At 46.7% G+C, this 24,247-nt stretch overlaps 1 protein-coding gene and 1 long non-coding RNA gene across 2 annotated transcripts in view; one reads left to right on the top strand and one right to left on the bottom strand.

The window, feature by feature from the left end:
* Nucleotides 1-24,016, top strand: part of LOC123368046 — a 28,251-nt gene extending 4,235 nt beyond the window's left edge. The window contains exons 2-3 of the long non-coding RNA XR_006578673.1: nt 11,827-11,998; nt 22,631-24,016. This is a non-coding gene — a long non-coding RNA (uncharacterized LOC123368046). The remainder of the gene's footprint in view (nt 1-11,826; nt 11,999-22,630) is intronic.
* Nucleotides 17,078-21,502, bottom strand: LOC123368020 (protocadherin-8-like). The gene is made up of 3 exons (XM_045012458.1): nt 18,839-21,502; nt 18,493-18,700; nt 17,078-17,988 (listed from the first exon to the last, which is right to left on the bottom strand). Exons 1-3 carry the CDS (start codon nt 21,284-21,286, stop codon nt 17,615-17,617), a joined length of 3,030 nt encoding a protein of 1,009 aa, XP_044868393.1. The 5' UTR covers nt 21,287-21,502; the 3' UTR covers nt 17,078-17,614.
* Nucleotides 24,017-24,247: the final 231 nt, after the last annotated feature.

Here is a 24,247-nt window from a genome sequence, read left to right as displayed (position 1 = left end):
GGATTTTTATAAACTCCGTCAATGTCTCTTACAAATTCGGAGATACTCAAATCTCCGTAGGAATCACCAGAGTGGCTGATTTTTTCCCCCAAACTCACAGCACAAAGAGTGGATCTGATCTGTCATAATGACTGAGAACATGTCACAGCAATCTGTTTGCATTCTTCAAGAAATAAAAACATCTTTATCTCCTCGAGCAGTAGCTAATTTAGAGATTTTGCAAGCTGACATGCAACCTGATTAAAATAACCCCAGGCCACCATTTCTTTTTAGGCATCTCGACAATCAAAGTCTAGACCTTCTGTAGCCCACTCATCTCCCCAACTCCCTTTTAGGGAAGAAAGAGTTTTGTGTTTTATTTTTTAAATCTACATATTTGGAGGTTTTTCACACTTTGCATCTACTGTACCAGAATGAACTAATGGGATTTTTTTTTCACAGTCTCCGAAGATGAAACTTGTATACAGAAGTCTCAGTTTCTTGCCTGCTGGAAAGATATACTGAATATCTACACTAAGGAAACAACAGATGAATAAACCTGAATGCACTAAGAAATACCTAAGGCCTTTTGTGGCCTAGATAAAGCTGCCCATTGAGTATCCTAGGAAAAAGACTGTACTCCCAGTTTCCAAACTCAGCTGATATTTTTGTAATGACCATCTTACTAACTTAAATGAATTTTTGCTGTTCCCAACTGCCAATTAGTTAAGCAGAGGGATCAGCTTGTTAATCTGCTTATTTTTTGTAAAAGCAGTGATTTGTGAAGAAGAAAAAAACCAAAAATAAATGGAGACCTGCTGGCAGAATATTTGTCAGATCATAAGCAGATCCTGAGTTTAATTCTGCAGTGTGGGTAGATTCAGTAGTTTGTATCTGAATATTTAAGATGTCTGTTTAAAACAAACAAACAAACCCAACAACTCTGGTGTGTGATCATTCAACTAAGGTAAAGCCAGGAAATATTTATTTGGTTCTCCTTCGCTGAGGACTAATTCAGCATGAACCAGTCACTGCATTGACTGGTTTCTAGTTCATTGTCACCTGACTAAATAGATCAACAACCTGCATTTTGATTGTGCTCTTTGCAACATAATTAGATTCCCTAGGGAGATTTACTTATTAATTTGGATTATTCACCTTTTAATGATGTACTAAACTGGAGTGACTATGCAGGCAAATTCAACAGGTTTTATACAGCACCAAAATACTATTTATTTACATCAGTGCCAGTGTATTTGTGGCTTTATATTGTAGAAGGAAGAGAGAGTATGAATGAATGATGCTAGTCAAAACCATTATCTTTCTTATAAAAGGAAGGCTGGATTGTTTGCTTCCACTTGCCTGACTATCTCGGTTTAATATTTTATTGGAAAAATAGCATCTCATAGTTGGTTGGTTGATCATTCTTATTTTGTCATTCTGTTGACATGGCTGCATAATATTGAATGGTCTACGTTTGCAAAACTGAATAAAAATAGTAAATGGGATAGAAAATAGAATCATCAGCAAAACAGCACCCCAAATCCTCTTCTGCATTTCCCTCTCTTTCTGCAGCTTTAATTCCATGGTATTTTCACACTGCTCTGATGTCTGATGAATCTCACATAAGATCTCTATTGACCTTTAGCAAGATTTCTCACCTCTGTACACCTACCCCTCTCTGCATGTGAAATTTGATAAATGACACTATTCTTTCTATTTACACTGCTATGGCTTGAAATTGGTCCAATGGGACGCAGGGCTGCCCAGGCGGGGGGTCAAGTGGGGCAATTTGCCCCAGACCCCGTGAGCCCTGGCCCGGCGGCGGTCCGGTCTTCGGCGGCATTTTGGTGGCGGGGGGGGGGGCCCTTCAGTGCTGCCAAAGACAGCCAAAGGAGGGACTGAAGGGCCCCCCACCGCCGAAGACCCAGACCGCTGCTGGGTGAGTACAAGCGCCGCAGCTCCCCCACTTTGCCCCAGGCCCCCTGAATCCTCTAGGTGGCCCTGATGGGACGTTACAGTGTAAGGTCCAAATCACTCTTTCCTGCAGAAATTTCACAAGGAAAGGGCTCTTGAGGACTCTCTTGCTGACTTCCTCCCATGTAGGGGGTGGAGGAGATTCCTGTTCCCATGGAATAGGACATGGGACCTGCCCCCACGCCTGGTAGATAGTACATGTGAGGTCAGAGCCCCCCCACATCAACTATGGTTCCTTGCACCTACTTCTTCTTCAGCTTCCTGGTAGCTTGGCTCCATTAGACCCCCCTGGCTGAATGGAGAGGCTCAGCAGAGTCTCAGACCATGTTATTAGAGCTGTGCTAAGGAAGCCATGCTTTGGTTCAGATATGGGTCATGTTTTATCCCAAACAACCAAGGTTCTGGTTTGGCCTCTCTCTAGTTGTTACTATTTGTGACAATACAAAGTAGTGATCAATGGCTCCATGTCTAGTTGGCAGCCGGTATCAAGGGGAGTGGCCCAAGGGTAGGTCCTGGGGTCGGTTTTGTTCAATATCTTTATTAATGATCTGGTGGATGGCGTGGACTGCACCCTCAGCAAGTTTGCAGATGACACTAAACTGGGAGGAGTGGTAGGTACACTGAAGGGTAGGGACAACATACAGAGGGACCTAGACAAATTAGAGGATTGGGCCAAAAGAAATCGGATGAGGTTCAACAAGGACAAGTGCAGAGTCCTGCACTTAGGACGGAAGAATCCCACTCACTACTACAGACTAGGGACTGAATGACTAGGCAGCAGTTCTGCAGAAAAGGACCTAGAAGCTGGATATGAGTCAACAGTGTGCCCTTGTTGCCAAGAAGGCTAATGGCATTTTGGGCTGTATAAGTAGGGGCATTGCCAGCAGATCAAGGGATGTGATCATTCCCCTCTGTTCGACATTGGTGAGGCCTCATCTGGAGTACTGTGTCCAGTTTTGGGCCCCACACTACAAGAAGGATGTGGAAAAATTGGAAAGAGTCCAGTGGAGGGCAACCAAAATAATTAGGGGGCTGAAGCACATGACTCACGAGGAGAGGCTGAGGGAACTGGGATTATTTAGTCTACAGAAGAGAAGAATAAGGGGGGATTTGATATCTACTTTCAATTACCTGAAAGGGGGTTCCAAAGAGAATTGATCTAGACTGTTCTCAGTGGTAGCAGATGACAGAACAAGGAGTAATAATCTCAAGTTGCAGTGGGGGAGGTTTAGATTGGATATTAGGAAAACCTTTTTCACTAGGAGGGTGGTGAAGCACTGGAATGGGTTACCTAGGGAGGTGGTGCAATCTCCTTCCTTAGAGGTTTTTAAGGTCAGGCTTGACAAAGCCCTGGCTGGGATGATTTAGTTGGGGACTTGTCCTGCTTTGAGCAGGGAGTTGGACTAGATGACCTCCTGATGTCCCTTCCAACCCTGAAATTCTATGATTCTGTGATTTGATGGTTGTTTAACAGCCTGTGTGAAAGCAGTCGATGGACTCAATAACCAGGTGTCCAAATCACACATAGAAAAAATAATCACATTTCTCAGCAGTCTCATAGGAAAGACTTAACAGAGATTGAACCAACTCTCATATCTCCAGGATTCAAGGCACCCTAGTGGGGCAGTGAGAGGAAAGCGTACATGTGTTCTGTGGGCCTAAAGAAGGGTTCTGATTTCACTACAGTCAGCCTAGCATCTTACACAAATTCAATCAAGGGCAGAAATGTAATAAAATTAAAAGGAACTCAAGTTAATTTTAAAGCTTTGTAATATCATATTTGCTTCTTTCCTACAGAAAAACCTATGGTTTTGCTTTTCAGCTTTCATGTAGTAGGATTTGCAGAAGTATCATAATGCCACCTCAATTCATTTGTTAAATTATCTTCATTACTATTTTTGTAAGTTAAAAATCCACTCACTTCCTTTGTGTCCTGGACTGTCCATGTCAAACAGGTCAAAGATTGCAAGAACTACAGCGCCACCTACTGGCTTCCATGTCCCTGAAAGGAGGGAGGTGGGCAGTTATACTGGAGTTTTTCCATCAGTCCAAAAGCCACATTATTCATCACAGGCAACCCACAGCACTGGGATGTTGCTGTCTTGCGCTTCTTATCTCATTGGGATTTACATCTATCAAATTATCCTTAGGGGAATTTTTGGTGGTTACAGGGTTTTAAAATAAAGCACACTTATTGCATGAGATCTCCAGAAATTGTCCCCATGGGGAGCAGAAGTAGGGTAGATGGGGTGAAGGTAAGAGATCACAGAATAAAACATGCTTTGGACTCACACACATTCTTTGATTAATTTCTGTGTGATCTCTTAATGATAATGCAACCTGACAGAGCTTAGCTTAGCTACAGAACTGGCACCTGCTTCAGGCTCCGGAGCAGCCAGTGAAGAAGGAAAATTCCTTTACTATCTCATTTATCACCCTTGCTTCCAGTTCAATTTCATTCATGCCTAACGTTTTTGATGGTCTTGGATTAAACATGACCAGAAGAAATAATATTAATGGCCTTTCATGGTCTAAAAACCAACTTCTAAGGCATTTCCTATGGAAAGGATTATAATAAATTAAATGCTTAAACTAGCACCGTGCAAGCATTTTTGTCTTGGATCAAAATGTTTGCACTGGCTGTTTAAACATTTAATTTAGTGTAATGAGAAATATCATTGTAAAATAAGCCTGTTAATTAAACTTGAGTTTTGCAGATGTGAGTCATCCCATGTGTTCATAGTATAATGAATACAGACAGGTAGAATCTGTGTGTGCCCCCACTCCTTTTTTTCTCATTAAGAAAATGAACATTTACATCTTTACACCCTGAAGCTATTAGTTATTTTTAATGAAGTGTGTTGCCGTTTCAAAGTTAAGCTCTTCTATGATGCAATCTGATATTGCTAGGTCAGGGAAGAATGATGCTAATTAACTTGCATAGAAGTTCTTTGCCACAGATAATTGATTAAAGTTGTTACATGGATAATCAGTTGTGCGGTTAAATAATAATAAAAAAAAAAACAACCTCCAATAAAAATCAGGTCACGTGGATGTGATAAAATCTAACAAAGCCTTAACCATGGTGGGCTCCAGAGCAGAATTTATAAGCCTGTTTGAATGTCTTGACTAAACCTGCCTGTTAGCATCATACAGGAAAGCCAAGGGACAGGAGGACAAAGAGAGAGGAAAGGCCTCTAAGTGTGATCTTGGCTGGGGTGGACCATGCTATGGGGGTGGTCTTTTCTTCCTTCATATTAAGCGGGTGGAAGCCCCTTTGCTACTGTTTCATGTTGTAATTCTTTGGTGGACTCAGCTGCCTCTATCTTTGGTTGTGTCTGTATTGTAGGACAGTAGACTTTGTGTTGGCCTGTAGGTGATGAGACCTTGGTTCTAGTCACAGACCTACTGTAGGATCTTGGGCAAATCACTTCATCTTCTTGTGTCTTAGTGTTCCTCCCATGTAAAGTGAGGCTAATAATACTAACCGAAAGCTGTTATTAATTACTGTGCTTCAATTTAGCATGCTGCCATGCTCTGCATTATGGGATGTATCAGATTTCATCTCATCATGCATAACTCAACAGCATGCTGAATTCATACATAGAAGTCAACAGAAGGTAGCTGGCATCAACCCCAGCAGAATCCTACTTCCCATGTCACCTGGCCCCACATTTTTCCCAGTGATGGGCTTCCCTGATAAATCTGTGGGTTCTGTTGAGGCTGTGTCCCTGCACAATCAAGTCTTAAATCCACAGATCAGATGGATCAGTGCTCCATGTGCCTCAGCTTGGGGGGATCTTTGGAGTCTCTGGGCAATCTCACTGTAGACCTGTTGGAAAATGCTGACTGCACAGTTGTTCCAGAGGTAGAAATTGAGATGAAGCCAATGGGAGATTCACATGCAAAAAGATTTCAGGTCCAGGCATCTGGACAAGCACCAGTGTTCCTTACTGCTTTTTGATGTTGTCCTTTAGTCAGTTGTCAAGCAAACCTGCTTTTAAGATGTGCCAGAGGGTTTTTGGAAGGGTCAGGTTGAGGATTCTCTGACTTCCCCAAATGTAACTGACTTCTTTTTGAATAAAAAGGAAGAAGGATCTTTGTTGCAGGAGAAATGGAGCTTTGCTGCCTTTGCTGGTGTTCATATGAAGTTGACAATATTTGAGGGTTATTTTTAGGGGACAGTTCTACAAAATAATATTGGTGGGTGCTGAAGGGGAACTGTGTATATTCTGGTGAATATCAGGCCATTTTCTCGGGGGGTTGCCTCCAGTTTTATTAACTATAGAATCTAGAGTAGGCAGCAATAGTGATTGTCAGAATAGTTACCAATCCCTTTTATCCCATCTTAAAGGAGGTGTGCCAGGAAGAGGTAACATACATCAACACAGATAAAATCTGTTCTCTTCTTCTATTTCTTAATCCCAGTGATTCCTAGTCTTTTCTTGTTGACATCTCCTGTGATGCTCTCCAGGCACCTCACCACCTCCTGTCCTTAGCATGAAGAAGTCTTATCTGTGTTTGCTGTGGTGTGGCTCCCTAAAACCACCAGCCTCTGGCAGCACACACACTGTGTCCAGACCTCTGCAGGCCTTGCTTCCTGTGTGCAGTTCAGTGAATGGCACACACCAACCCCCAAACCCACTCTCAGTGTTTCCTGTAGTGTCCAGCCCCTTTCCACTGAACCCTCACAGAAATACCAGGCCCGCTGTTCCCAGAGGAATAGTGTAAACATCAGGTTGTAAGATTCATCTCAGGACTAGCACTTTGCTTAACACCACATAACTGGGGTATATTTATAGTGACAATGAGAATAAATGAATGATCAAAGACTAGAGATTCAGGAAATAGTGAGTAAGAACATTAGAAACAAATGGTTACATATCAGACAAAATCATAACACGCTTTTTGGAGACTAAACTTAACTAGTGGGTGTAACCATCCCTCTGTGGGTCACAACTGAGAATGCCAAATTCAGGACAAACTGCTGAAAAATAAGAGAGATACACCCTAAAACTGGTAGTTAATTCCCCATAGGATTTATCAAACCAGCAACAAAAGTAAACTTCTGTTTCACCACACTGCCTAACAAGAAGTCAGAAAAGCAATTTCCTTAGGTATTCCAGTCCTTGTATCACCATCAAAACACTAGACTTACAGATGAATGGCTCCTTAAAACCAGTTTAGTCAAACAAAGGTTCTTCTGATCCAAAAGGACCAACCACACACCCAGGTCAATATACAACTCAGATCTTACCCAAGAATCACGCTGTTGCCAATCCTTTAGTATCTAAAATCTAAAGGTTTATTTATAAAAAAAAGGAAGAAAGGTGAAAGTTAAAATTGGTTAAAGGAATCAAATACATATAACAATTGCAAAGTTCTTGGATCAGGCTTGTAGTAGTGATGGAATCAACTGCTGGCTTAAGTCAAGGCTCTCATTGCTTCCAAATCATTGGAAAGTCCTCGATCATAGACTATCAGGGACCTCAGGAGGTCATCTAGTCCAACCCCCTGCTCAAATCAGGACCTAATCCCCAACTAAATCATCCCAGCCAGGGCTTTGTCAAGCCTGACCTCTAAGGAAGGAGATTGCACCACCTCCCTAGGTAACCCATTCCAGTGCTTCACCACCCTCCTAGTGAAAAAGGTTTTCCTAATATCCAACCTAAACCTTCCCCACTGTAACTTGAGACCATTACTCCTTGTTCTGTCGTCTGCTATCACTGAGAACAGTCTAGATCCATCCTCTTTGGAAGCCCCTTTCAGGTAGTTGAAAGCAGCTATCAAATCCCCCCTCATTCTTCTCTTCTGCAGACTAAATAATCCCAGTTCCCTCAGTCATGTGCTCCAGCCCCCTAATCATTTTGGTTGCCCTCCACTGGACTCTTTCCTATTTTTCCACATCCTTCTTGTAGTGTGGGGCCCAAAACTGGACACAGTACTCCAGATGAGGCCTCACCAATGTCGAACAGAGGGGAATGGTCACTTCCCTCGATCTGCTGACAATGCTCCTACTAATGCAGCCCAACATGCCATTAGCCTTCTTGGCAACAAGATCACACTGTTGACTAATATCCAGCTTCTCGTCCACTGTAACCCCTAGGTTATTTTCTGCAGAACTGCTGCCTAGCTATTCGGTCCCTAGTCTGTAGCAGTGCATGGGATGGGATTCTTCCTTCCTAAGTGCAGGACTCTGCACTTGTCCTTGTTGAACCTCATCAGATTTCTTTAGGACCAATCCTTTAATTTTCTAGGTCCCTCTGTATCCTATCCCTACCCTCCAGCAAATCTACCACTCCTCCCAGTTTGGTGTCATCTGCAAATTTGCTGAGGGTGTGATCCACGCCATCCTCCAGATCATTAATGAAGATATTGAACAAAACCGGCCCCAGGACCAACTCTTGGGGACGCCGCTTGATGCCGGCTGCCAACTAGACATGGAGCCATTGATCACTACGCATTAAGCCAGATGATCTAGCCAGCTTTCTATTCACCTTATAGTCCATTCATCCAGCCCATACTTCTTTAACTGGCTAGCAAGAATACTGTGGGAGAACGTATCAAAAGCTTTGCTAAAGTCAAGGAATGACATGTCCACTGCTTTCCCCTCATCCACAGAGCCAATTATCTCCTCCTAGAAGGCAATTAGGTTAGTCAGGCATGACTTGCTCTTGGTGAATCCATGCTGACTGTTCCTGATCACTTTCCTCTCCTCTAAGTGCTTCATAATTGATTCCTTGAGGACCTGCTCCATGATTTTTCCAGGGACTGAGGTGAGGCTGACTGGCCTGTAGTTCCCCGGCTCCTCCTTCTTCCCTTTTAAAAAGATGGGCACTACATTAGCCTTTTCCCAGTCATCCGGGACCTCCCCTGATCACCATGAGTTCTCAAAGATAATGGCCAATGGCTGTGCAATCACATCCGCCAACTCCTTTAGCACCCTCGGATGCAGTACATCTGGCCCCATGGACTTGTGCTCGTCCAGCTTTTCTAAATAGTCCTGAATCACTTCTTTCTTCACAGAGGGCTGGTCACCTCCTCCCCATACTGTGCTGCCCAGTGCAGTAGTTTGGGAGCTGACCTTGTTCGTGAAGACAGAGGCAAAAAAAGCATTGAGTACATTAGCTTTTTCCACATCTTCTGTCACTAGGCTGCCTCCCCCATTCAGTAAGGGTCCCACACTTTCCCTGACCTTCTTCTTGTTTCTAACATACCTGTAGAAACCCTTCTTGTTACTCTTAACATCCCTTGCTAGCTGCAACTCCAAGTGTGTTTTGACTTTTCTGATTTCAATCCTGCATGCCTGAGCAATATCTTTATATTCCTCCCTGGTCATTTGTCCAAGCTTCCACTTCTTGTAAGCTTCTTTTTTGTGTTTAAGATCAGCGAGGATTTCACTGTTAAGCCAAGCTGGTCACCTGCCATATTTACTATTCTTTCTACACATCGGGATGTTTTTTTCCTGCAGCCTCAATAAGGATTCTTTAAAATACTGCCAGCTTGATTCCTTGCTTAGAATGCTCCCATTAGTATAAGTCCATAGTCCAGATACTGGAGCAGGAAAGAGGCAAAATGGAGGTGTTTTCAGGGCCTTTTATAGCTTCTGCCATGTGGAGGGAAATCCATTGTTTCAAACAAAGCGCTCAGCACAGCTGGTGGAAAATCACAGGTGACAAGATGGTGTTTGGAGTCACGTGGGCAAGTCACATGTCCACGCATGATTCCGCTTAGTCTCAGAAGAAGTCATTACCTATACCTCAAACAGCAAGTTCACAGGAAAGTCCATTCAGGGTAGGTGGGCGTCTTCCATTGCGAGTTAAATGTTTTTTTGATGGGCCACTCAATTTGAATAGTCCCTCCAAGATGTGCTGGGTAACTACCTTGTGGGCGCTACCCAGGAGCAAACATTTTGAAATACAGGTATAGAGCCAACAGTCATAACTTCAAGTACCAAAATGGTACATGCATACAAATAGCATAATCATAACCAGCAAATCATACCCTGTCTATTGATGCCTTACTTAACACACTGTATAAGATTTGTTACAATTATATAACAGTGGTAGGAATAATGATCTACATGATCATATTTTAATCAGATAATGTCACAGTGGGTTAACCTCCTGACTACAGAAATGTATCTCGCTCAAAGTCCTCTTCAGTGTTTCCAAACAAGTTTGGCTGAGATCCCATTTTCATGCATGCAAATGAGCTATCTTCTTACTTCCTAGGTGCAGGATGAAGGCAGGTCTTCTTTGCCTTCTAGACATTCCCCCAAAGTTCACTGACTTTGCTCATTTGAAACCCTGCAAGGGGGCTGGGTCTCAGAGCCCAGGGTCCAGCCTAAGTCTGAACGTCTACACTACTATTTTTAATCCTGGAGCCCAAACCCTGTGAGCCTGAGTCAAGTGACCCAGGATCTGAGGTTCAGCGCCACAGGTTTTTTATTGCAGGGTGGATGCACCCTCAATGACTTGCTCAAAGTCACATGGAAGAGTCTGAGGCAGAGGCAGAAATAAACTAGTGCTTGGTGTTTGCCTCTGCCATGCTGTGGTTTACTTATTGACATGGACATCAGGTTGAGAGTTTGCTTGCTTTCTAGTGGCCCAGCCTGGTGCTATTCAATATTGTCTTGATGAGTTGGGTACTAGTTTTTGGTGAGAAACCTTTGTATGCATTATATTGTCAGTATACTCAGTTCAGTGTTCTCAGTGAGGTTACTAAAAATAAACTAGGCATGATTTTCAAAAATGCTCAGTGTCTCCACTGAAGTGAATGGAAGTTTTACCACTGATTTCAATGGGAGCAGAATTAAATCTATGTGGAGCTCTTTTGAAAATCTCACCCACTGTAAATCATTTCAGCCAGTGGAATTCATGTCCACAGTTTGTCTAAGAGCATTGGACCCTTCCTTGCCAAGCACTGCAGACCTATATTCTAAAATATATCACTTCCTACATATATGCTACTGAGAGATTCCCTTGTAAGGGAGATGGGTTTCCTAAAGAATGTTCCTAAAGGCAGTTATTACTCGGAGCATGCTTGGTGGAAAACCCCCTACGAGCCCCCGCAATATTGACATGAATTAATGGCCTGTTTTGAATCTGCTTCACAAAGATGCTATTTTAAACACAAATGTTCCTGGGAAATAGTTCATATCATAGGTGGCTGGTGAAGGTATTCATTGGGGGACTGAACCCACCCCACATTCAGAAGTGGATTAAGGTTTCCTGAGGCTCTGGGCCAGAACAAGTGGGGTGCCCCTTCCACCTGCGGTCCTGCCCGCAGCCCCACCCCTTTCTGCCCCTTTTCTGGGGCCCGACCCTGTTCCACTCACGGTCTCCCCTCATTCCACCCCCCACTGCAACCCCGCAACCCCTTTTGCTCCTTTCTGCCGTCCCAAGACCTGAGATGCTCTATCCCCACACCATGGCCCTGGGGGGCCGCAGCGGGCAGTGAGAGCCCCTCCAGTCCCAGGGCTGCAGCGGGGGTCCGGGTGCTGAGGCTTCCCCTGCCACCTCGCGACTTCTGCTGGGGACAGGGTTGGGGGCCGCTGGGAGGAGGTGTTAACTGGAAAAAACTACAAGAATAGTAGCTTAACCCAGGGAGGCAATATTTATAAAAAAACCCTCCCTGCCACAGATCTTTCCTCCACTGTATCTATCACCAGTGGTGATTCCTTTATCCCAGTAAGGCAGTGGAGAGGCAGTATAGTATAAACAACCAAGTATGTTATTAAACAAATCACCACAAACTATAAAACCACTCAGTAATTAACACCCTAATATTGGCATTAAGCCAGGACCTCAGAACAAATAAGTGGGTACAGAGAAAACCAAATAATCAAGTACATCACCATCTCCGCAGAGACACACTGGGACCGGCAACACCACAGATCATGGACCACGACTGGAACACAAACAACCACCGGGAAACGACGGCACCAAGGACCACTTGGAACACCACACGGGATCAGGAGGGACACCACACAGGATCAGGATCAACAGAGGCAGGAACAAGATGGTAGCATCCAGGGCAGGTCAGTGAAGCCTTCTCCTCTTCTCTCTTGATGATACTGCAAGCACGGCTGCCTGTGGGGCAGACAGCCCTTGATACTGGGTGCACCGTTCCTTTATGATCCGTTGCCGGGTAGATTACCCATATCACATGACTCTTTCCTGCCACTATTTTCCCCGCCTTAGCTCAAAAAGAGTGCCAACTAATGAACAAGAACAGGGGACCAAAATGGAGGGAAACAGCAACTGTGAAAACAAAAATGGTGAACTGGCCCAACAGAGGGGAGGGGGGCTTCCCTTATCCCATGGCTTCTGCTAGGGATAGGGTCTGGGGCCTCTGGGGAGGGGCGGCTTCCCCCCATCGCGCAGCTGCTGCCAGGGACGGGGTCAGGGGCTTCTGGGAAGGGAGGGGCTTCCCCCATCCCACAGCTGCTATGGGGAGGGGGTCGGGGCCGCTGGGGAGGGAGGGGCTTCCCCCGCCCAGCACTGCTGCCACAGAGCAGAATCAGGGTGTAAGGGCTTCTCCCACCCCACCCGCCTGGTGGCGGATTTTTTCTGGGGGACCCCCATTTGGCCAGGGTCCCTGGGTACAGACCCTGTGGGCCTTGTAGCTAATCTGCCACTGCCCACACTAACTGCACAGCGGGGTTCCTGTCTTGCGGGGCTGGGCCCAGCTTCCCGCTCTGGCCCTTTGGCTCTCATTGCTCACAGATTTGGAGAAGCCTGCCATAGTGTCACTTGATGTCTGGGTCAGCATGGAGACCCTGCCCTTTCTGGCCCTGTCCCTTCTGTCCTGGGACACCCCTTCTCTGCCCCAATACCTTCAGGCTCCCCTCCTTCCCATAGGACCCCCCTTACCTCCCCCACTTGCTCAGGATCCCTCCCTCATACAGGACACCCCATCTCCCCCACCCTCATTCCCTCAGGATCCTTCCTCCACCAGGACCTCCCTTCTCCCCTCCAACATCCTCAGGATCCCCCTTCCCCCAAGACCCTCCTTTTCCCCCCCAGTCACCTCAGGATCCTTCTTCTCTGGCACTCTCTTCTCCCACCTCAGTTGCCTCAGGAGCCCCCCTTGCCCCAGGACCACCACTTTACCTCAGTTAGCTCAGGATCCCCCTCCTCTGTGACCCCTTTCCCCCTGATCACCTCAGGATTCTCCCCTCAAAATAGATCCCTCCCATACAGGCAGGTCCCTTACTCCCTATGGTGTCCCACGCAATCCCTCCCTGCCTTTTTCCTGGCCCTGGTGCTGCCAGACACAGGGCTTTGCCTGCCCGAGTTGGGCATGCTCACTGGTGGTGGGGTCACTTAGAAAATGACAAAAGAGAGGTTGAGGATGGGGGTGGCTGAGTCCCCTCCAACCCTAGCCACATTCCCCCTGTGTTCACACACCTCTCTCTTGAGTGGTTTTTATTCCTGTGGGTAGAATCCAGAGATGACAGCACTGTAATGAAGCCCACCCCTTGCCTTGCAGCTAAACCTCTTGTAATGTATACCATCAAATCCGTCCTTCCTCTGGCCACGTTTATGCCTCATCTAATTTATAGACAGACCATCTCCAGGGTGTTTAAACTCTTTGTCTTTGTCCTCTCTGACCAGACTGCCACAAAAATGCCAACTCTGCTGGCAGTTTGTGGGAGGTGAACAGCTGTTTGCTAAGAACTAGACTGAGCCCACCAACTCATATATGTCACTGAATAGCCATTGGGACTTTTGGTCACTAACTGTGGCCCTCAGTGCTATCATGATGTGTAATGCCATAGATAAGCACTGCTCTTACTAGACAAATACAAATACAGAAGTGAAAGCCTGTCCCAATTGAAGTCACTGGCAAAAGTCCCATTGATTTCCAGGATTTCTCCCAACGTCTGTGATCTGAAGAATTCGCGTATTGCAAATCTTTACTCATGTGACTAGTTCTCATGCTAGTAAGCCCACTGAAGTCCATGGCAGAATTTGGTTTCTTTTAGACTGCTAGATGGAGTAAGAGTTTGCAGGATAGGGGCCTGATGAAGACATAATGTGACAAGTGGTGATTACAAACACTGGGAAAGCAATGTTGGAGGACAATATTTACAAAAATATGGGTATGTCTTGTGGATGATGCATGTGTCAGAGACATCTGATATTAGTGGGTTTTGTTCCTTTCATAGATAACCATACAGAAGGCAGATTTAGCCATCCAGAGAGATGCATTTTTTTTTCTGGGCTTCAGGGCTGGTGATAGAACTAAACAACCACAGCCAAGATTGCTTATTGTCATATAAGGCCAAGATCCATGGAAATAAGTGAGCCATGGATCCCAGCCTTTCCCCATTGCTAACACCTCCCATTACAATGGCAGCCTAGTGTTTATCCTTGTTGCGTGACCGTTGGCTGGCCCCACTGATACCCTCTCTGTGATCTGTTCAAAGAGAGGTACAACTTTATAAACAGGACCAAAGTAACTTATGATAACATTTGCATCACAAGTTCAAGTTCGCTGAAAAGGGGCATGTTATGCAGAGCGGCTGGTCCTCTGACTCCAACTCCTCTTTTGGGTCAATCCCTTAGTCATGTAGAGATGAACTCCCATGTAGCAGTCATATAGCAGAGTGAGGCAGCTGCATGGTAGTCATTGTTTCTGTAAATGCAGCATAATATACTACAATGAAATGGACCATATGTGAGCTAGTCCATCCCCATCCCCATGGGACATCAAGACCTCCTTTCTTTAACATAGTGATAGACTTGTTGGGACCAATTCTCTGCTGGCAATACATTATTGCAGTGAATGGAGTCATGCCAGCAGAGAATTTGACACACAGAACCAGACTTTTAAGTAGCTTATAGGGTTAGTTTGTGTAGGAGTTTATTACAGGGTTATTAGTGCAGCACAAGGCTAATATATGGTGAAAATGTGTAGTCCGTTAAAAAAGTTAAGAGCACATATTAGCAAAATATACAGTGAAACTGTATGGAAATACGAGTTAAGGAAGTCACATTAATATAATCTAGTTTCTTTCCTTTAAGGACTCCTATCTGTTTTAGGACTGCATTCCAATTTAAACAAAGAGATTAATTTTCAATATCCACCAGAACTAATTACACTACATTCAGAATTACTGTTTTGAGCTATGGAAAATTAGTCAATAAAATGATTTAGTTCCACCCTGCTTAGTGACCAACATGCAGCCTTAACTTCCACCCTAAATATAATGTAATACAAATTTCAGTTCTGTAATTGCTACATAATTATTACTACCAAATTTAGAACACTCACCAATGATACATATCACTCATTCACATACATTTTCCCAAACACTACAGAAAAACATACAGCACACTCACCATTTATAGTCTAGTCCTGAACCAGTCAATGGAAAGATTCCAATTGACTTCAGTGAGCTGTGGATCAGGCCTTCTGATACGGCACCTCACTTACACACAATGATACAAAACTCACAGGCAATGTAATTTATTAAACCTACATACAAAGTAATTCATGAAACCTATATTACTTCTCAAAACACACAAATATGTTTATTTGGTCAGCACATAACACATTGTTCAGGATGACAGTGGAGAGATGTTCACTGTGGGACTGGAAGGGAACTGGGTTGAGAAGGGAAATTGATGACTGAAATTTTGATGAAATATGACTTTTCATTTGCATTCATGGGTCATAGAGTCTAGTATCTTTAACTCAAAGGTCATTAAGTTTTCTGTGTGAGAAAGTCTGAATATAGTCATTAATATTACACTTTTCTCACTGAAGAATTGCAAATAAAACCAACATGCATTGCCTTTTGCGAATGTTCTAGCACAAAATGTTACTGTTTGATGCAAAACATGTGCATATGTGTAACTTAACTCAAAGTATGCAGCTGTCCTTTGCAAAAGTTTACACTGGTATTAAAAGCTATTAGTCATTTTTGAACAACTGGCTAGGGAAAAAATTTTTTTTGTTCTACAACCCTGGTAATTCTTAAATGTCATTCCATTTAAGATTCAAGAACGTTTGTTTGTTGAAAGTGAAATATAATTTTTTTAAGCTTTTCTTTCTCTTGAAAAGACGTTTTATTACATCTATATTGTGATATATTCTCACACATGTATATTGGACCGTCTTGCCTTCTGTTCTTAATATACTGCAGGGATAGGCAACCTCTGGCACACGGCTTGCCAGGGTAAGCACCCTGGCGAGCCGGGCCAGTTTGTTTACCTGCTGCGTCTGCAGGTTCGGCTGATCACAGCTCCCGCTGGCCACGGTTCGCTGCTCCAGGCCAATAGGGGCGGCGGGAAGCGGCGCAGGCCGAGGGATGTGCTGGCTGCCGCTTCCTGCCACCCCCATTGGCCTGGGAAGGCGAACCGTGGCCAGTGGGAGCCACGATCGGTCGAATCTGTGGATGCGGCAGGTAAACAAACCGGCCCGGCCTGCCAGGGTGCTTACCCTGGCCAGCCACATGCCAAAGGTTGCTGATCCCTGATCTAGTGTATACATATTAATGTTCTATAACAATGATTCAAGCCTACAAACACACACACTGTACTCAGATGAGTAAATCCAATTATTTCAATGGAGTTACACACTTCAGTAAAACTACTTTTGTGCATAAGTGTTTGCAGGATCAAATCCTAAACCATTTTAAGGCAAGGGAGATTAAGGGCTAGATCTTCAACTGGTGTAAATCAGCATGGCTCCACTGGTTTCAATGGAACTATCTTGATTTACATCAGCTAAGGATCTGGCTATAGGCCACTGAGATGGCACAGATTCCACAAACACTAACTTACCACCAGATTCTACCATTTTTGATCTTGTTGAGTAGCATCTTCATCCACCAGTGGTGCTATTGAAATCAATGGGACTAAATGTGGAGTAAGGTGCCACTCAACAAAAGTAAAGGGTAACTCTGGAAGTATAACAAATTCTCATTAAGGTATAATTCCTTATAGAAATGGATTTTGTTTACCTGTAGAGGGCTGTAATCTTTGAAGGATGAAATCCACAAGCAGACCCCTCAAACACATCACAAAACCTTTATTAGTGTGTTTATTGGTGACACTGATTACAGAAACCAAATGGAATTAAATAACATTTAACTTGAAATTGACCACAGACTCAAAAAATACAGGTCACAGTTGGCAAGGCAAACTTCTCAATACACTGGGTTGCTTAGGTTATTATTACACTGTGAAGGAGGAATTTCCCTTATTTGATTCTAAATAATTCAGGATATTATTATTTTGTGTCTTTCAGACAATTCCTTTGGCAACAATTTCAATTTGTTTATCTTTTATTATATAAAAATATAACGAATTTTCCTTATATACAAACATTACATTACACAATATACAGGTTAAAAACACTACAAAAATAGCAGGCCATAGGTGAACTAAAAGCAAAAGAACAGGGTAGGGGAAAAATTAAATACTGCACATTTCATAAAAATTACATTAACTACATACAGTTTTTTGTTTGCAAATACCAAACAGTATCGATGTGATTGGAAATCTTTCCCAACAACTTCATTTTAAGGCACGTCTTGCATATTTATATGTACAACACTGAATCTGGTCAATAACTTAAGGGCTCTTGAGAGTGACCTAGGAGTGTTCGTGTATGTGTGTGCTTGGATGGGGAGCGTGTAGCATTAAACCTTCTCGCTAGTGTCAGTCTGGGGGGCTAGGTATCTAGTCGAGGGGGCTTGGTATAGGGGCACCCCCATCTCCTGAAGTTCTGGAAGCCTCCCAGAGCGAGGAGGGGAGAGCAATGTGATTGTCCTGTCAAAGTCTCTGTGTAATACTTTCTCGTAGACACTCTGCAGTCCCACTGTCTTGGGCAGCTGGGCCTGGTAGTAGTTGTCCCTGTGAAGTGGGTCCCTGGGCAAGGAGGTGCTTTTGCAGAAGGTGGACAGCTGAGCTGAGGGATGAGGAGATGAGTGAGGGTTGGATCGGCCACAGGATGGGCTCCAGCAGCGGTCCGAATGGCCCAGGATTTTACATTCAGCAGTACAAGCCCATAATCCTAAAAATACAAATAAAAACCTTAGACCTGTAATCGCTGGAGAAACAGCCACATAATTTTGAGTTCAGCAGAGAGTTATTGCCCAGATCATCAAAAGCTTAGAATGATGGGGATGGGGGAGGTGGAAGAACAATACTTCAGGACACTGCTGCAAAGCACACTCCGCAAGCTATCATTATTCCATTTAGCTAGCAAGCCCTAACTCACAATGTATGTCAGCAGGAAGAGCTTTTTGAAAATGAATTTTATAATAGGCTAGCTGCTTCTAATTTGCACTATGTTCTCAACATGCACGTAGATACTTAAGTTGCATGCTGTGAAAATGCTGGCAGGGCTACACCTGCAGTGAGCGCTGCCTTGGAAAGATGCAAATAGTGTGACTGCTATAAAACTGGTCCAGTAAGCTCAGTGTACCTTAGATAGATTGATAGATCCTTTTACTCCTGGGCTAGTTTTTATTTTCATTGCAGCCGGTCTGTGCTGTGAAATTGACCGAACCCTTACCATTCTGCATGTGAGTGATGAGATCCTTCTTCAGGGCATCCCCGCTGATGTCAGAGTCGCTGTCATTAAAGTCGCTGTCACCTTTGCCACTGTCTTTGCCACTGAACTTTTCCGCTTCTCGGGCTGATATGGTATTGAAAGAATGACCCTTCCAGATGGCCACAGGTGGCGTGGATTCTTTGCTATAATTAGGAGCAGAGGCATAGGGCTGGAGGGGATCGGGAGTATGGGAGAAATAAACATATGTCAACATCACAACTGTATCAAGATTCCCCTCTTCCAAACCACCCCATACCTCCTTCCAGTCCCTCAAGCTAAAGCACAAATGAGTGCAGTGGGATCTTACCTCCCCATTAGTTGCCCTAAGTTGTTTCTGACCCTCGTAGAGACAGGCATTCACAGTGCTGGTCTCAGAAGAGGAGATTTCTTCTGCAGGTGGAGAAGGGGCTGGGCTGGTGAAAGAAGCTTTGCTGGGAAAGGATCGCGCTTCAAACACATTCCCTCTGGGGCTGCTATCCTCCTGGATCCCCTTCTCTAGGTGGGAGATGTTGATCCGCTCCGTCAGGGGCCCATTGTTCTTGATGTCGGTCTCCTTCTTGCGCTTGTTGCAGGTGGTTGCAATGGTGATGATGGCCACCAGCAACAGGGTGCAGCTTCCAGCTAGGATGATGATGACAATCAGGGGAATGTCCCACTCCAAAGCCTTCTCCTCCCAGGTGCTTGGCTTGGCCACCTCATGGCTGCTGGAGGGTGCCGTGGCAGTCACCAGGAAGTTGATTGTGGCTGTGGTGACAAGGGGGGGCCTGCCATTGTCAGTCACAGTGAGGATGACTTTGAACACCTGCCCCAGCTCTTCGGACAGGTCCCCCCTGAGCACGATCTCACCTGTCTTCTTGTTGATGGCGAAGAGCTCTGGCTGCTGCTGCGGCTCCGCCACGAAGGAGAAGGTGAGCTCCGCATTGACCCCATCGTCCGCGTCTCTGGCTTTGATCTGAGCCACTAGGGAATCGGGGGGTGCCTTGCTGGAGACCCCGATCTCCACAGAGCCGTTGGCGAGCACGGGGTGGGTGATGACCGGGGCGTTGTCATTCTGGTCCACCATCCTCACCTTGATCAGGGCGCTGCTGGACAGCTGAGGGGAGCCCCCGTCGCTGGCCTGGATCCTCAGCTCCAGCTGCTTGAGGATCTCATAGTTGAATGTCCTGAGGGCGTAGATGGCCCCAGTGGCCGGATCCACAGAGACGTAGGTGGAGATGGGGGCGCCCAGGACCTGTGTCTCCAGCAGCCGGTAAAGCACCTTCCCGTTGCGGCCCAGGTCGGGGTCGCGGGCCACCACGGTGGCCAGGTAGGCGCCCGGCGGGTTGTTCTCCAGCACCGCCACCTCGTAGACGGGCTTGGCGAAGAGCGGCGCGTTGTCGTTCTCGTCGCTCACGCGCACCGTGTACTGCCGGACGGTCTTGAAGGGCGGCGAGCCCAGGTCCTCGGCCACCAGGGTCAGGTTGTACTCGGGGATGCGCTCGCGGTCCAGCGGCGCGGCGGTGACGAGCACGTAGCTGTCGGCGTAGGCGCGCTGCAGCGCGAAGTGCTCGTGCCCGTAGAGGGCGCAGCGCACCTGCCCGTTGGGGCCCGAGTCCCTGTCCGAGGTGCTGACCAGCGCCACGAAGCTGTCGCGCGCCGCCGCCTCGCTGACGTAGGCCACCCCGGCGCCGGCGGGGGCGCCGCTCAGGGGGCTGACGCTGATGCCCGGCGCGTTGTCGTTCACGTCGGCCAGGCGCACGATGACTTTGCACGTGGCCGCCAGGGGGCTGGCGCCCCGGTCCTGCGCCTGCACGTCCAGCTCGTAGGTCCGCTGCCGCTCGTAATCCACCGGCCCCTCCAGCGTCAGGCGGCCCGAGAGCGGGTCCAGCCGGAAGAGCCGCCGCGCCTCGGCCGGCACCTGGCTGCCGAAGCCGTAGACGATCTCCCCGTTGGGCCCCTCGTCGGGATCGGCCGCGTCCAGGTCCAGCAGCAGGGAGCCCCGCGGCGCGTCCTCGCCCAGCTCCACCGTGACCGAGCCCTGCGGGAAGGCCGGGCTGTTGTCGTTGGCGTCCAGCACCCGGACGCTCACCGTGGCCGTGCCCGCGCGGGCCGGGCTGCCGCCGTCCCGGGCCACCAGCTCCAGGCTGTAGGCGGCCTGGGTCTCGCGGTCCAGCTCCTGCAGCAGCACCAGCTCGGCGCTTTTCCCGCCGTCCGCCCGCGGCTGCGCCTCGATGCCGAAGTGGCTGTTGCGCGAGAGCTGGAAGCTCTGGATGGAGTTGGAGCCCACGTCCGGGTCCACGGCGATCTCCAGCGGCAGGCGGGTGCCGGGCGCGGCGCTCTCGGACACCTCGAGCGGGATGTGCGCCTGGGGGAAGCGCGGCGCGTTGTCGTTGATGTCCCGCACCTCCAGCTCCACGTGCACCAGCCGGTACTGCTCCTGCCAGAAGCTCACCACGTCGAAAGCCAGGACGCACTGGAGGGACTGGCCGCACAGCCGCTCCCGGTCGATCCCTTCCTCGCCGATGCTCAGCTGCCCGTCGCCCTCCCGCACCCGGACCAGCGAGCTGTTGCTGAACTGCTCCATCAGCCGGAAACTTATCTCTCCGGGCGCTTTCACGTGCATCTCTTCTGCCAAAGTGCCGATGACTGTGCCCGGCGCGTCCTCCTCATAAGTGCGGTATCTCACCGTCTTGCACAGGGTGACCGAGAGCAGCCAGCAGAGGTAGACGAGGCGCGGCGGAAAGGCGAGGCTGCGCCCGTCCCTAGCAAGACCCATGTCACCTGCACCGAATTGCTAACCTGAAAGGGGCTGAGGATGCGGAGAAACGGTTGTCCAGCTGTTAGGGAGTGAGTCTGCCCCTAAAGCAGGAAGAGATGGGAGGGTAACTCTCCTGCTCCCAGGTGCAGATCATGCATGCTCTGCAAGGCAAATGAGCCGATTGCTTATAGTTGCCCTAACCCGAGAGGTGCCAGCGATGCCGGTGCGCTAGGCTCAGTTTCTCCAGCTTCTAAACCGTACTGCGTCTCCTGGGGGCCTTTAATAGACGCGGATATGCAAATTTTTCGGAGCCGAACAGCCAATGGCAGGCACTCTTTTCACACTGCTCTCCTGAATGCCTCCCAGAAAATCCCTTTAATGTGGAAAAGGCTTAGAGAGGAAAACAAGAAAGGAAAATTAGGGAATCTCTTCTTTGTTTTCTTTAACTCTTTTTTTTTTAAGGCGAGCTGCAAATGAGTTGGCACAGGGAGCGTGGAGTAAAATGCGCGGAGTGTTTTGTTAATTGTACCACTACAGCACCCTGCTGTTGAACAGGTGCCTAGTGTGCAAATATCTGCTCTTCTGAGCTAGTCACTTAAAAACGCAGAGAAATAGCTTGCTTGGGCTGCGTGTGCGTGAATGTGTTTATTATGTGTGTCTGCCTATGATTATCGATTAATAAAGTGCTGCGCAATGCATATATAGTGGGGGTTGATTTTCTTTCCCTTGATTTCTGTATTGATCATCATAGCAAGCCCCTAAACGAGATTGAAGGATTAACTGAAAATTGATTTTATTCAAATTTGTCCGCATAATTGTGCTTTACTCGCGTGAGATCCTGTGATCAGACCTGTAATTTGCCTTTCAGAAGATATTCCTAGGATGCTTTAGTATGCATGTCACTGCCCAAGTGGCTTTCTTAAGCCTTGGGCACTAGCAGGCAAAAAAAAAAAAGTTCCAAATAGGATTTAGCATAAGCTTGAGGAGATTTGGAAAGGTTTCAAAGATCAGACTGTATCAAAGGCTTATGAAGCTCTCGTTAGCTGTAGCAATATAATAGCATGGCAGGCTATCCCATTTGAGGCACCAATGTCTGTATTATTTCACTATGACAAGCTAAAGGGAAAGAAAGTTGAACAGTTTCCACAGAGGAGTTGGGCTAAGTTGAATATAATGAGCAAACGCCACATGTATCCATTATGTCCCTCTATTCATTCCCAATCACTGCCATAACTCTTTGACTAAACGATGATGGGCGCTGAATTACACACAATGCCCAGCTCATATTAAAATACATTTAAGATCTATCCCTCCTGATGCCCTGTTACGGCTATTTAGAGGATTTTCTTTTTGTCCTAATAGGGCCTCTCTGGGAAGCAACACTAGTCTCGTTCCAGAAGAACAAAATAACAGCATGAGGTTGAAACCTGGCACGAACCTTGGGGAACTAAACCATCTGCCTAGAAAAGTATGAAGACATAGCAGTGAGTCACCAAGTTTTACTAGTCCTGCAGTCCGAGAGGATACTGAGACAGCGCATGCAACGTGCATTCATCGGGTCCCCCCGTCGCTCCCCAGCTTCATGTTAGGTCTAAGCACTGTGGGGGAATAGCGAGCTAAGAGAATGCGTACCTGATCTCAGATACGGTCCTGGTGAAAGAGACCATTCAAATAAAGTCAGTGGGAGAAGAGAAGATTGTATCGATCGCCTCTCCCGAGGGACCGACCCTTAAATGGATTCCACGTTTTAGGTCACATTCTGAAACAGAAGTACACATTGCAATTGGTACACCGTGATTTTGTGTACCGCGATGGGGAAAGAAAAAGACACGAGGCGCTTTAAATTGAACCGAGTGCTGTTTTGATCTGTAAACTATGTATAAAAGATATCCGCTCGGTTGAGCACTTCAAGCGGTTACCATGCTAGTACGAAAAAGCAAAATCAGGCTGCAGGACTTGGGGAGAGGCATGCTCCAAGCTTCCTCCAATGTGCAAGAAAGAGAGCCCTTACTAGAGTGTATCTATAAATGTAAAGACGTCTACAGACACAAGGCTGCGTCAGTTAATGCTGCCCAGAAGCGCTCTGCCTCCTGGTGCTCTTCCCCTTTATTTGTATCCCGTCGCTGTGTATTTCAGGGATGAAAAAGAGCAATTGCTGTAGCAGCTGCAGCAGGCATTGTGTATGGGCAATACAAAGCATCTACCTCAACAGCACATGGGTCTCGTGGCATCCTCTCTAGTAACCTTCCCCTCACGCGGATTGCAGTAGTTCTCTCCCTTTGCCCAGGTCCCACACGTATCGATCCCCTCCGCCCGCCTGACTAGAATGTCCGAGGCTAGTAACTGGAGTCCTCCCTAATCCCTCTGTCACCAGAGGCTTCCTCCTTGGGGCTGATCATGCCTTAATGGGACCCCTGCAGGACAACGAACTTGTCACTGGCCAGTGCTTACATGTACATCTGTATACAGCCCTAGTCACAACAGGCATCCTATGAGCCTTTAAGGGCTGGTTACTAATGCAGCCAAAGCTGACTTGTATTAGTATTTAACAGTGAATAGAAACATCTGTCCATTTGTGCCAGCTGTGCGCATGAGCCACTCCCTGGGCCCGATCGGATCCCCCCTGAAGTCAATGGAAAGACTCCCATTGATTTCAAGGGAAGTTGGATCGGGCTCCATGTGAGCCATAAAGGCCCTTTCCTGACATCCAGATCTGATCGCCAGGTTAAATTACCAGTTTGCCTTAATACTACCGACTTCTCAGTGTCCACAGCTTTTGCATAACCTCAGCCGAGGACACAAAGCACCCCACTGGAGCAAAAAAGACCAGAGGGAAATTGAACAAAGTTGTCTTATTTTTAAGGGAATTGAAGACAATGATCCAAAATCTGCCCCCGCTAGTCCGGATTCTGATTTCAATTACACAATTACCAATCCGGAATAATTACTGTGCAGCTTCTGATATATCTGGTGTAAATC

The sequence above is a fragment of the Mauremys mutica genome, chromosome 1, assembly GCF_020497125.1.
Source record: "Mauremys mutica isolate MM-2020 ecotype Southern chromosome 1, ASM2049712v1, whole genome shotgun sequence".
NCBI lineage: Eukaryota > Metazoa > Chordata > Testudines > Geoemydidae > Mauremys > Mauremys mutica.
This window is presented reverse-complemented; position numbering and strand designations above follow the sequence as displayed.